The sequence below is a fragment of the Bos javanicus genome, chromosome 24, assembly GCF_032452875.1.
Source record: "Bos javanicus breed banteng chromosome 24, ARS-OSU_banteng_1.0, whole genome shotgun sequence".
Taxonomy (NCBI): Eukaryota; Metazoa; Chordata; class Mammalia; order Artiodactyla; family Bovidae; genus Bos; species Bos javanicus.
The window spans coordinates 43,126,861-43,141,204 of NC_083891.1; the positions used below are offsets into that span (position 1 = coordinate 43,126,861).

The 14,344-nt window shown below is 44.3% G+C and overlaps 1 protein-coding gene across 6 annotated transcripts in view; it reads right to left on the reverse strand.

Moving 5' to 3' along the window:
* The window catches only part of PTPN2 (protein tyrosine phosphatase non-receptor type 2), an 86,286-nt gene that overhangs the window by 28,470 nt on the left and 43,472 nt on the right, over nt 1-14,344 (reverse strand). For all 6 annotated transcript variants that reach the window (XM_061399992.1, XM_061399989.1, XM_061399988.1 and 3 more), the window contains exons 5-8: nt 12,809-12,946; nt 6,638-6,847; nt 5,263-5,415; nt 330-511 (exon numbers count right to left, since the gene is read on the reverse strand). In XM_061399992.1, coding sequence (XP_061255976.1) covers nt 330-511; nt 5,263-5,415; nt 6,638-6,847; nt 12,809-12,946 — 683 coding nt within the window. The remainder of the gene's footprint in view (nt 1-329; nt 512-5,262; nt 5,416-6,637; nt 6,848-12,808; nt 12,947-14,344) is intronic.

Here is a 14,344-nt window from a genome sequence, read left to right on the forward strand (position 1 = left end):
ACAAGACTTAGCAACTGAGCACTCATGCCCTCAATGGTGGTATTACCGCTTGTTTTCTGTGCCATACTACACACCTTAGCATCACTTATGTTAACTTTTACACTCTAATACCGTGCTAAACCCATATGTGTCAAGCCATTTTCCAACAGGCTTCTGTCTATAAACTGTCTTCTTTGAGATCAAGGATGTCATCATATACTATTTAAATGCCCTGCAATAATAAATTGTTACATTAATTCAATAAAAAAAGGATCTATATTAATTCATACCCATGAACTTATTAGAATAAGAGTCCCATCTTTGCGAGCACATTGCTGCAGTAACCTTACCTCTCGCTGCTCTCCTCCGGAGCTTCCTGTGTTTTAGAGGACAGACCTGAGTATCTGTCTCCTGTCAGTTTTTCCTCTTCTAGGCCTATCCTGTTCCCATTGTATTTTTCAGTCATTATTTTGGTTGGCGAATGATCAAAAACAGGACATACATCTTCCTTAGAAAGTTCTTTCCAACGTTTCTACATAGGGAAGAGAAATGAGAAACAAATGAAAACACTAGAGTTTTGATTTTCCTTAAATAAAATTTATGGAATGTAATTATATAGTGAAGAGAACCCTGTGATGCTAATATATGAATGAAAGAGGAAAACGTGTTTTGTCAAACCACTTCTAGCTATGTCTACTTGAAGTTGAATTTAATAATAATAATAAAGCATTTAATACTGATGCACATCAGTATGTAGTTGAACACAACCACCTTAATAAAACACAGTGACTTTAGCCCATTTGAGACAAACTACACTAGGACCTCATGGTAAGATCTTCAAAGTCTGACTGTACTGTCCCCAATGCAGAGGCACCTGTTGCAGGAAGAGTGACCAAGATGGCCCATGAATGTGACCCATGTCCTCCGGCTCGTTGCCACTGTCCAGTCTAGAGAGAACCAGCAAGTCCCTCTGGTGCCAGAGGACTCCAAAGACTGTACCCACCACAGGCACCAGCAGCTGGCCTGACCCAGGGCGGGAAGGTCCCCAGCAGCCGGGAATGTGGGGTGGCAGGACTCAGACCACAATGAACAGCCATCCACCTTCCTCCTCTGAGGCAGGAAGACCCAGGCTCTCCACGTCCTCCAAGGGCTGGAACATGTTCACCCGGCTCCCAGCCATCCGTGGAGGAGCAGAGGCACGGCTGGGACAGCCAGCGGTTTCCATGACCTCTAACTCTGACTCCAGCACAGACCTGAGAGGCCCTCTTTAGAGATCTATCCTGCAAGTGTGGAGTCTCAGATCTAATAATGAGTAAGGTTCCCTGCAACTACTGTCTGAGAATTTCAAGGATTCTGACAGAGAAGGAATACTGCACAACTCACATTCTTCTGGGACTGACAGAAGAACACTCACTCTCTGCAGTTACTGTGGTACAAAATGGCACTACTTAAACAATGCCTGTATGTTTAGATTTTAAAATTTCAGGAAATTCACTGACACACTGATAAACTAATTTCCAGCTTGTCTCATTACATAACAAAGGAATTAAAAAGGTATTTTGTTACACTCCACCTTCCCTGACATGGCTCTTCTATGAAGCTGCATAGTGTGTGAATGGATCTCCTTTTGTTCTATGAAGTTGACTCACAAAAGACTCAGAAAGTACAACTCTGTAAATTGTTGTGTTTGGAGGGCAGTGAGCACAACAGCGTGGCTGGAGGAAGGGAAGCCTGGAAAGTGTGGCCAGACAGGCGAGGCCAGGAAGGAGGTGGACCTCACGGAAAGACAACCTTGACATGAGGTGCCCGGGGTGGGTCTGTGCTCTCTCAAAAGGGACCTGCAGTGTCTCCATCACATCCTGAAAAGACTATCTCATCAAGAGCTGAGAACCCACATAACAACACGCAAGAGTAAGATGCTTTCACCTGAGGTGACTGTGTCAATTTTGTTCTTTCCCATTGAAATTTTTTCTCTGTCCAAATAGCATTTTTTTATACTGGAGGAAATGCAGTGGAAAGATGGCTACTTCCTGAGCACTACCACACCCCTGCTGACCTAAGGCTCCACCTACACGGGTCCCCTATCCTCATGAGACCCCTGGAGGAGGTGCAGCTCCTCCTGCTGTTCCCTCCTGTCATACAGGGAGGTGGGCTGGGAGTGAACATCCTGGCCCAGGCTCCACAACTGCAGAGCTGGGATGTGAACCCAGAGAGCCTGGGCTGACGGTGCCAGAAACCCTCAGGATGCTCTGCATCTCGGAAATAACCATTAGTGTCAGACACCAGAGAGTTTAAGTATCCAACAAAAATGTTAACTGTCTCCAGAATTATGCTGAGCAATTTTTCACCAAGATCTAGTTACTGCAACTTGGCCTCATACTTGGACAAAACTGAACAATGTCAATAAACAAGATGATGCCCAAAAGCAAGACTCACTGGCCCACTTCCCAGAATCCACCAAGACTCAGCAGGGTGCAGGGGTGGTAGTGGGTGGGGGCTGTCAATGCTAGTGAACTTCAAAGGAGAAAAACAAAGAGCAATGTCTTTCTGCCACATCTCTGGGCAGAACTGAGGATTCGCTAATAAAGATGTGAAACACCAGCAATGGTACTACATTTATGACAACCTCAGGCCAAAAAGATGGAAGGTAAACAGAGTCGTTTTAAAGACAGCTAGAGCTCATCTCCTCTTTCCCAGTGGGCCCAGGCCACTGGAGATGGCAGTGCATGAACACGCACTGTGTGGTCATCACACACAGTTACTAGTTTCAGGTACGGTCATTTTAGGAGTAAATACTAACAGCTTTCCTTTGTCCTGGCAGGTTCTAAATCATTTCATAGCCACATATATCAGAAATCTTCACAGGAAAACGAACATGAAACTATAGTCAACAATGAAAACACCACTCACATCACATAAGCCCAGATTAAGACAGAAGGTGGAGACAGATGCCCCCTTTAGGAAAAAGAACCAGAGACAAAGCTTACACAGTGCAGGTGCTACTGGACAGAAAGACAGTATCCTGCACCCACTGCCATCAGCTCACACTAGAGAAGCTTCCCTCTTTCTTCTTACAAATACTCATTTCCCCCAAAATCAGAGGCAAAGAGGAGGAGGCAGATGCATGGAGAGAAAAAAAAGCCCATAAATTGCCTATTACCCCCTTATGTGTCCTAGGAGATGCTTGTGGGGCACGGGACACTTAGGGTTAGCCATGCGTTCTGGGGTTTCCACACAACAAAGCAACTCTTGATCTTTGTAACAGGACAGTTTTATGATTTAAGATTTCAGGGAAATCTATTTCTCTGAGATTTCTGTTCTGTTCTAAGCTAAGGTTCTAGGACAGCACTTGTCTAGTGAAATGTAATGTAAGCCACATATATATGTAACTTTAAAAATATCTAATAGCCATGTTTTAAAAAAAGATGAATTAAACATGTTTTATTTAACTCAATATATTAAAAATATTGTCATTTGAACACATAATACTTTTAAAATTACTGAGATCTTTTACACTCTTTCTCCCTGTATTTGTACATCTTAAATTTTAAGCGGAACTTGATTCAGACTGGCTTCATCTCAACACTAAACAGACACATGGCTACAGCATGAGACATCAGGGGTTCCAGAAGGAGAAAACAGTCTGAAAATAACTACACAAAATAAACAAGTCCATACACTGATACATAAATACTACTGCTGCACGGACACGCAGCCCTGGAAGCACACACACATGCATTAGTGGTTACACACTGGGGGGTGAGGCTGAGTTAGCGAGGACTTCTACTTTGTAAATGATGTACTTTCACAGTCTCTGAATTCTTATATATTCAGTAGGTACTAACTGATTGCTGAGACCAGTTCTGTGGAAACTGAGCCCCCTGGAAGGTAACAGGCTCTCTGACCCCGAACACCTGAGAAACAGGGGCATTTCCAATGGGCCCTGTGGAAGGAGGCAAAGGATTTGTGGGTCTGAGCGGGGATGAAGGTGCTGGGTCAGGGATGTGATAGCCACACAGCACAGATAAACTGGGACAGAGGAAATTCCCCCGAGCCACACACCACAGTCACCACGGGAATCACATCCATAAAACCCATCTCCATGGGGAAAGCAATCCTCAGAGGAGGCACATCCATGTTCTAAGTGCAGCTAGGGGCAGTGCCCTGAGGAAGCGCCCGTCTGGAGCCAGCGAATGAGCGCAGCAGACGGGGTCAGCACACACACTGGCACTGAAGCTGGTGGACATGCACGTTAGAGACGCTCCCCATCTTGAATGCTGAGGTGGCATCTAGGGGAGGCACTAATGTCTCGTGAGTTTAATCTTCACACACCAAACACTTTACTGATTGAGGGCACTGAGGAATCTCACCTTTCTCTTCATTAAAAATTTTCCTTTGAGGCTAAAGAGGGGGAATCTTTTAAATAAAACTTAAAATTTTAATTGATAAATAGACTGTCTTGAATAGTTAAAACAATCACAACAAAAACGTTAGCTGATAAATAAAATTGTTCAGAAGTATTTAAATATCTGTGTAATCTATACGAAACAACTACTTATACATCATTCCACAGATGGTGTGATCTGTTACAAAACAGGGCTTATTCAGAATCTTGTTCTTTTGTCCATAATCACAGAAGCTAGAGAGCAAGTAAGCGGTTTTATGTAGGAGAACAAAAAGAAAATCTACCTGCTTATGTAAAATTCTATATGATTGGCTCAGATAAGAAACGGGAGTCTACTGTTACTTCTGTTTCTATTTTACATTTTATGTTAGTACATAAACACACGTTTCTGAAAATCAATCTTAGCTTTTGCAGAACAAAAACACCCTCATGAGAATAAAGCTACCAACCAGAGAAAAACAACAGTCTTGGCTCATTATATCTGCTTCAAGTACTCAAGCTGCTTGCTCACTGTTGTAGCAGATGGAATAATCTATTTACAAACTAAGCATTCTTGTGTAACTCCAGGCCAGGTTTTAATGGGCCAAAAGTACCTAATTTTTCCAGTTATTTCAATGATTAAATGCTCAGACTCTCTTCTACATGAAACTTCTACGTTTTTTAATGAAACCATGTTCCCAGCTGGGCTTCTGAGAGATAAGCAAGATTTAACAAGAGGCTGAGGAGCACACGAAGAGGTGGGGACAGGCTTTTCCATCTCAGAAGCCAGCTGGACCCACCATATTAATGTAAACACACTTCTCAGAAGGAAGGGAAAGGCCCCATGGCTTACATGGAGAGCAGTTACTCGACAACAATACACTTGACACACGGTTTACCTGTATACTTGAGTCTCCCTTTATAAACTTCGCTCCTTCTATTATAGTCATGTAGGAAAATCTGAGCTGATCTGGTGTCTGAATCAGCCCCATTCGGTATTTTCTCATATTCAGTAACAGTTGTTTAATGTTAATATTGTCTCCTTTTTCTATCTGCAAGAGAGGTAAACATTATTCAAGCCTTTTGTTGTTACAAGTCCAGAAAAGAGAAGCAGTCCAAGATAACCACTAAGAGCAAGCCAGCCCAGGCCGCCGTTCCCTGTCCAGGTAGCACAGGGAGGACCCACGGCTGACTCCAGCCAATAGTCATCTCACTTGTGGTGGCCTAGCGACTGGTGATTGGTCAAAGGAAGGATTTATGCCAAGTGCTGGCTTAACGTAAGGATAAATACACAGAGAGTAGTGTTCTTCTTTTTTAAGGAGTAAATCTTTTCATTGGGCGCCGCCTGCCTTCGTATCTGTACACAGCAGCCTCATGTCTGTACCCATCAGTCTGTGGAAGGCAGCACCCAAGGGGGTGGAGGAGAGAGACCCATGGTGACAACACTGCAGATGATACGGCAAGCCACTGCTGCAGGAGTCAGGCTGAATCCACTGTGCCCCTACCCCATCCCACCCCCACCCCAAGTGGAAAGGAGAACAGTTGCTGCAGTAACTTTGGGAGGAACTGGCACACACACGATCCAGTTTTAATATTACCATCAACAGACCAGACCAGATGCTTAAGAGTTCTTAAACACATCAAAGCTCACTTACAAGTAACAATCAGCTTTAGATGGAAGCACAGGGTATTAAAACACGGTGTTAATACAGTGACGTCTAACATACCCCAAAAGGAGGACAGGCACATGCCCGTGTCCCGGTGGGGGCTGGGGGGGCTGGGGCGGCACAGAGCCCTCGGGCACCACAGGAACCTCAGGGGGTGATGTCAACACCACAGAGACCAAGAGGCTTAGACAGTGCGTGTTCCTAATACACTGATTCACTTAATTCTCACAACAGTCCTGGGAGGGAAATACCACCACCACCAACAGTTTGTAAATAAGGAAACCAAGGCAAGAAGGAATTCAGTATTATCTACCAACTGATGTCTGAAAAATACAGTGCGCAAGGGAGGCAACCTATCATTTAGCTAACATGAAGCCACCAGCACAAGTCTCCTCCCAGAGCTTGAGGATTATCCTGGTCACAGCCCCATCCACTCATCACAAGCAAGAGGCAGCTGAAAGGATGTGAAAGAGAATTTTTGGTTTTTCTAAAAAAAAGGCAGATGTTTAAGTTTGAAAAGCACAGTTCTGGGATCCTGGCATTTGAACTTAACTTCTGCCAGTGGAAACAACAAAAACGTATGGGAGCCTGAAACGAGGCCACTTACCAGAACAAGGCAGCTGTCCACCAGCGAAAAGGTCCCTGACCGCCCAATGCCGGCACTGCAGTGGATCACCGCAGGCCCGTGCTCAGGGTTCAAGGAGCCAGATTCCCGCACTTTGAATAAGAAATTGAGAAACGAAGCTGGTGATTCAGGGACTCCAAAATCTGGCCAGGTAGTATAATGAAAGTGAGATATTGTTCTGGTTTCACCAGTCTAAAAAGTGAAAATTAAGGGGGAAAGGTTAGTTCTAAGTTTTTTCTTTTAAAAATCTACTGCAGTAAGATGTATTTTGTGTAATGCACCATGACTTTTCATTTGGTTGTTGATAATCACACATACAAGTTTGGGAATATTTTCTTTAGAAGAATTTGAAATATATTAATAGTTAACACTTTTGTAACAATTACTATTTTGTAGGTACATTCTAAGCTTTTTATGTATTAACCCATATAACAATCCCATTAAAATCCATTTTCCAGATGAGGAAACCGAGGCAAGGGTTAAATAATGCACCCAAGGTCACACGTAAGAAGATGGAAGAGCAGGACTGGAGCAGCACCTGGGTCTCCACCACTGACCTGCACCACACACGCTGCCAGATCCTCTCAAATCACACATCGTGATGAGTGAATTCTCTATTTTTATAAATTTCTACCAGTGTAATTTCACATCTTTACTGGTTTCCTGTTTAAGAATTTCAAAGTTTTGGGCCTTCCCCAGTGGCTCAGTGGTGAAGAATCTGCCTACCAATGCAGGAGACATGGTACTGATCCCTGGTCTGGGAAGATCCCACATGCCACTGAGGAGCTAAGCCCAGGAGCCACCACTATTGAGCCCAGGTGCCCTAGAGCCTGTGCTCCACAAGCAAAGCCACTGAAATGAGAAGCCCACACACCACAACTAGAGAGTAGCCCCTGCTCGCTGCAACTAGAGAAAAGCCCACATAGCAACGAAGATCAGCATACCCAAAAGTAAATAAATAAAATTATTTTAAAAAATTTTAAGTTATTTAAAAAAAACAATTTCAAATTTTTTTGAAGATGCAATCGCCCTCATTATAGTTACCTTTCTGATTCAGCTACACAGGCACAGAGGAACAACTCAAGAATTAAATACACAATCTTTACATTTTTAACTGAAACTGCTCTCCTAATTGCTGTTTTCCGCATGGTAACAATTCCCAATCCTAGAACTGTTGACACGCCTTGGCTGATGTGCTGATAACATGGTTTACCAACATGCTAAATGCTTCCTGTCTCATATAGCCTGACTGGCTAGCTACTCAGCACCGCTTCCTGGATATTCCCAACAACCTTTATTTCTGCCTAACTCATTATGAAAACATCCCTCAGCTCTGCCAGCGGCCCCCCATCCCCGGGAGCACTGCTCTGCCTCCTACTCCTCATTCAGGGGGAGCAGGGACCCACTAACAGTTCTCTGCACAATTTTCAACCCAGGCACATGGTTAACATACATCTTCCTATAAACAGGCCTGATGTTCCCGCCCTAAGGTCCCAGGAGGTGTTTTAACCCTTTCCCAGACAACCACCCCGCTGCAGTCCTCAGCCACCACACTGTGCTGACCACGCACAGCTGGCCAGACTTGGTCCCTTAGGGCCTGAGCCAGGTCAAGATGGACCTGCTAGAGCTCCAGGCTGGGCAGGGGTGGTGCCAGGACCCTGCTCCCACGGCTGTGGCCTATATGGTGCAGTTCAACTTTGAATCACACCCTGGCCCCAACCTAAGGTCACCCCACAATCCTGGGCGACCACTTGCTTTTTCTTCGCTTGAATGATGTTGGCTCAAGATCAATGGCCTCTTTCTTTTTTCCAAATTCAGGTCACAGTGTCTGGGACACTCAAAGCCAGTTCCCAGAAATGCTCGCCAGTGTCTGTATCATACAGTCTTCTGCACTAATAGACTTCTGAAAATCCATCTTTTTCTTCCCCAACAGGAACGTACTAAAGAACTTTTTATAGGTAATATTTTTTTAAATTAATTAACCCCTCCTGAAACAAGACATGAAAAACACAGCTCACAAAAATCACATTAATTCCCAAAGGGCCATGTGAAGTAATAGGATCCACATGTTTACTGCTGTGGTATAAAAAAGTTTATGTGCACAACTGGAGGCCCTTTCCCTCATTTCATGTTGGAAAAGTAATGAGAAGGGGGAAGGGTTCCAGAGCGGGGAGAGCTCAGATAAAATTCATCTCTACACGTGGACCCCACAACCTCCAATAGGGTCCTATTCTCTACACTGCGAACCCATGACTTCCAACAGAGTCCCCAGTTCTCTACAGGCGGACCCCGCAATTTCTGACAGAATCCCAGTTCTCTACACATGGACCCCACAATTTCCAACAGAGTCCTAGTTTTCTATACTCGGATCCCACAACTTCTGACAAAGTCCTCATCTCATACCGGTGGGCTCGCCCCTTCCTCCTCCGTGGTCACTATGCCCTTGGTCCTCCTTCTGTGATGCCTAGTCCAGGCCTCCTTCACTTCTGACTGCTGCCCCTCACACCAGACTCCAGCTGGTCTGCACACACCTGCCAGTCCGCACATCCCCGAACTGTTTTCTTCAGAAAACACTGTGTTGTGCACACCACCCCTGCACAAAGACGTTAGCACGCACTGTTCTTAGGGCAAAATCTCATTTACATTTTTTTTGAAGAATTCTAACTCTAGTCTTTGAATAAGATGACAAGCTCAGAGTCCATGGAGGCCAGGAAGCTGGTCTATGAGCTGAGTAGGGACAGACAACAGGAGCTATGAGCGTGGGGGTGAATTGGGTGTGCCATACAGAACCATTCAAATTCAGGTTAACTATTACTATTATCAGTCTGAAGAGGACTATAAATCTTCTAATTATTATTAAAAAATCTACAAAGCTCTGTGGCCCAGGCCCAACTTTAGGCACAGGCAGAAGGTAGCAGAATTGTGTTTCTGAGACTGTCATATGCCCAGTTTCACCATCTGTTAATGGGGTTTGAGAAAGCACTTACTTCACAGGCTCCAGTGAGGAATAAACAGGCAACCCCCACACCGGAGAAGCCTGAAGAGACACAGGGACACTCGCTGGCAGCCTTAACCACAGCCCTAACACTTCCAATCAACTATGACCTCTCCACGATTCCAGTCTCCTCATCTGTGTTTCTGCTCCATCTGGAGAGCAGCAAGGTGTTGACCCTGTCCCCCTCGAGGTCACTGTCCTAGTCCAGTCCTTAACCAGCTCCTGCAGGGCCGCTGCAATGGCCATGCTAAATACATGGTCACCAAAAGTCACTCTGGGAGTTGACCGGAAGCCCAGATGGTGAAGACAGCAATATGCCAGGGGCATGAGGGCCCAGTTCTAAGCAGAGGCTAAGCAGACGGAAGGGCGTGCCTGAGACAGGCACGGGCAGGAGAATTGGTGGGTAGAAGAGTGGCAAGGGCAGGTGGGCTGGGGCTGCCACAGGGGCCGTGGAAAGGCTTCCAGACCCTTGGGGAAGGACTCCGCATTTCAGAACAAGCACTCAGGGTGGTGAACAGTGGACTCAGTGCACCCACTGTAAGGACCCCAACACTTTAAGTGACCGAAGCAAGAAATGGGCACAAGCTGGACGGAAGGTGCACAGGACAGGAGCCTGGTGGGGCAAACCTGGGGCAGAAGAAACAGAACTCAGCACGACACTGTCTTCCAGGAACTCAATCACCTAAACCTGACCGAAGACACATGGAAAACACCAAAGGGCAAGTAAACAGAAAAGCCCGAAAGGCAAGTTCTCCACGTGACCTTGGATTTTAAAAGCCCCTCAAAACTACCTCCACAGCTTAAGCCATTCAAAAGCAGAATGGATTTGTGGGCAAAAGTTCAGATTGAGCTCTCATCATGATGCTGAAAAGACTGCTGGTGCTCCACTGCTCCATCAGACACGTCAGATGCAAGGTCCCCTCAGAGAAGGCCTGATAGGGCAGCTCTGCCCAGGTCGGTCAGGAGACCCCTCTAGAAGCGACCTGGTACTCTGACCTCAGGAACAAGAGAGGGTGGTCCTACTTTATCAGCACCTTCTCCTTCAGCTCGCCCGTCTCCAACACCCTGGCTCCTGCAGGCCCTCCCGACTCACTCCATTCCCATGGGAACCCTCACCCAGGGGAGCCCAGAACCTCAGGCACCATCAGAGCACTAACTCATGCAGTCAAGGTGACAACCCCATGAGGCAAGCACGCCATCACCCTCGTTTTGCAGATGAGCGAACATAGGCACAGAGATCAAGTACGGGGCTGGTCACACGGCCAGGAGCAGCAGCCAGGATTCAGGCCACATGGCTCCTGGGTCTGAATGTGACTAACACAATCCTGTCTCATTCACTAAAATGCTACCTTATCCTTCCAACACTGCTCACTCTCACTACAGACTGTGAAGAAGAACATCAACTGTTGCTGTTCAATTACAGTGGACTCTGAACACAGGCCAGTAAGAAACCACACGCTGCCAGCAAATGAATCGCAGGGGCTGGCCCACTCCCAGGGTGGCCTCCGCTTCAGAAACTTTAGAACCAAGGCTCTTTCCACAACAATTAAACTTGGTTCCATGTCATTAGAAGTTAGGAGATATGGAATTCGGCTAAGTAATCTATTTATGGGAAAAATCCATTAACCTAATAGATTTTTAGGTTATTTTCTTTTAGTAAGAAAAACAGGATTAGGAGTTTATCTACATTGTAGGAAGACTACGGGTCAAACTATATACATGTGAAAATACTTCACAAGCTGATAAACAAAATACAAATGTATTTTATTATTTCAAGTGTAATCAATTCTCAGGACAGAGAAAAACACCTATGCCAATCTCCTGCTAAATCAATTTTAATGCCACAAGCAGATGCAGTACCTAGGATACATAAATACTAAGAGAAGGTGATTCCCAGAACCATGAGAAGTTTATGGAAATGAAGTTCTATTTCTGGGAATAAGGGCTGGACAACCAGTACCAAGTAGCAGTTGATGTATTTCAGTGCAGCTTAAGATACACACAAATGAAATCACTGGTGCAAAACACACACAGTGAGGAGATTCATAAAGAAGGCCCCTCCCTGAATGACCTCAGAGCTGAGTTATGTTCTCATGGAAGCTGGACCCAGTCAGATGCACACAGTACACACCTATGCTTATGTCACAAAGGACAGGTGTTTTAGGAGATAACCACAAAAGATAATTCGGCACATCTAGAAAGTGTATATACCTCCCTTCTCCACAAATTTTTTTTTTCTTTTGGATTAATGATCACACATTAATACTCAATTCACTTAATACTTAACTAAAACAGTATCTTGCTTTATAGACCAGATACATCCCTGAAGCCATTTCTGGGCAAACATTTTCATATTTTCTAGTTTTTCTAGTTTCTGAGTGTATCTCAGAATCACTCTTAGTTCATATTTTTTCATTATTCTAAATACAAACCAAAGAAAGCAAAGAGGTGAATGGGAAGAGGGGGAACTATGTTGATGCTTAGACAACAACAGTAGGGTCACAACCAACTGCGTGCCTGTTTCTCACCCAGGCACCAAGGAACGAGTCTTACATTTTTGGAAAAAATCCAAACAAACACTGATGAGGTCATACGGTAAATTTATTTCACCAGCTCAATAAAGACACATTTCCATGTGACAAACCCCTCGAATTAGCAACTCTCTCCAAGCGTCAAAAACAAGAGCTAGCATTTCCCAGGCACGTGCTCTGTACCAGTGCCTTTGCACATACCTCCTCACATGATACCCATGTCCTCACTTGATGTCACAAATGTGAACAGGGAGGCACCATGGCCGCCCCCTACAGACAAGGGGGGCCTGGGCAGGGATCACTGAGCAGCAGCACTGGATGTAAACCCAGGCTGCCCAATTCTAAAGCCCTCTCCCTCAATCTTCAACCAAGTATAATACTGATCAGTTGCTCAGAATCCTCATATATCAACCTGAACTTCACAATTCTTAGTTTCCAGCATTTCTTAAGAATTCTCAGAGTGCCACCACATATGGGAACAAAATCTATGAGGACATGGTTATGGCTGTGAACCATTACAGGCATTGCTGCAATGAATAGGCTGCCCCAAACTTCAAATCTAAGAACAAAGAATAATCCTTAAAGTCACCACATGAAGCCCCATAGTCTGGGCACAAGCAGTCTTACCCTGGTATTTCCTAACTGCAACAGATGGACTGTGTAATAGGACTTCACGTCCTCTGACAGGAACTTCACGCTGAAGCCTGTTTCCTTAAACAGCATCTCCCGGTCATCTTTTGTAGGCCAGTACTGTGCACATTTAACCTAAAGTTAAGAACATAGACATAATGAAACCACAAAAAGCTGGAAAGGAAAACAAACCACACACAAGCTATATATTTTTCAAGTACCCCAATCTAGGAACAATCACACTATGTTTGATGTTTAATGTATTTTAATAAGATTGACATCTTATAAATGCAGTTTGTAAAATGTTCTTATAACTTACACACTTAAAAAAACAGATATCATGTTCATAAAATGAAAATCAAGTTGTCATTTCTAAAGCAGGATAACCTGTATTTCAACATCATACTGGTATTTACTCAATGTTTCTTTAAATATAAAACTCTTGCAAGAATTGTATCTTCAAACAGTACCGAAAGGCTTTATTTTATAAGTACTTTCCATAAGCTATAACAAACCTAGACAGCATATTAAAAAGCAGGGATATCACTTCGCCAATAAAGGTCCATAAAGTCAAAGCTATGGCTTTTCCAGTAGTCATGTCTGGATGTGAGAGTTGGACCATAAAGAAGGCTGAGCACCAAAGAATTGATGCTTTTGAACTGTGGTGCTAGACAAGACTTTTGAGAGTCCCTTGGACTGCAAGGAGATGAAGCCAAGTCAATTCTAAAGGAAATCAACCCTGAATATTCACTGGAAGAACTGTTGCCAAAGCTGAAGCTCCAATACTTTGGCTACCTGATGCAATGAATCGACTTACTAGAAAAGACCCTGATGCTGGGAAAGACTGAAGGCAGGAGAAGGGGGTGATAGAGGATGAGATGGTTGGATGTCATCACTGACTCAAAAGGCGTAAATTTGAGCAAACTCTGGGAGACAATGAAGGACAGAAAAGCCCAGTGTGCTTCAGTCTATGAGGTAGCAAAGAACTGGACATGACTTAGCAACTGAACAACAACATTTTCCATAAATACCTGTTAATCTGCTACTAAATACTATATATCTAGCAATAACATTGCATACTTATATACTTAAAGTCAGGGGAAAGAATCAGAAGATAAGCCCCCTTTACCTAGAACTGTTACGTTTTGGCAGAACTACTGACTTGGAATTAACATTTTGTGACAATAAAAGCATCTCCCCAAAAGCCAAACTGTGAGGCCAGCAGGCTGCGATGAGGTGAGCTAGAGCCACTTCATTGGGAAAAACACTAGGAAAACATCCCTGTAAAATATGGTCGTTTCTCCTTTTAGATATCACAAACAGGTACAAATAACAATCAAGAAAAATACTTCCAAAACAAATGAATGCTATGAGCTAACACTGTGAAAGTGCTGCATGCAATATGCCAACAAATTTGGAAAACTCAGCAGTGGCCACAGGACTGGAAAAGGTCAGTTTTCATTCCAATCCCAAAGAAAGGCAATGCCAAAGAATGCTCAAACTACCGCACAATTGCACTCATCTCACACACTA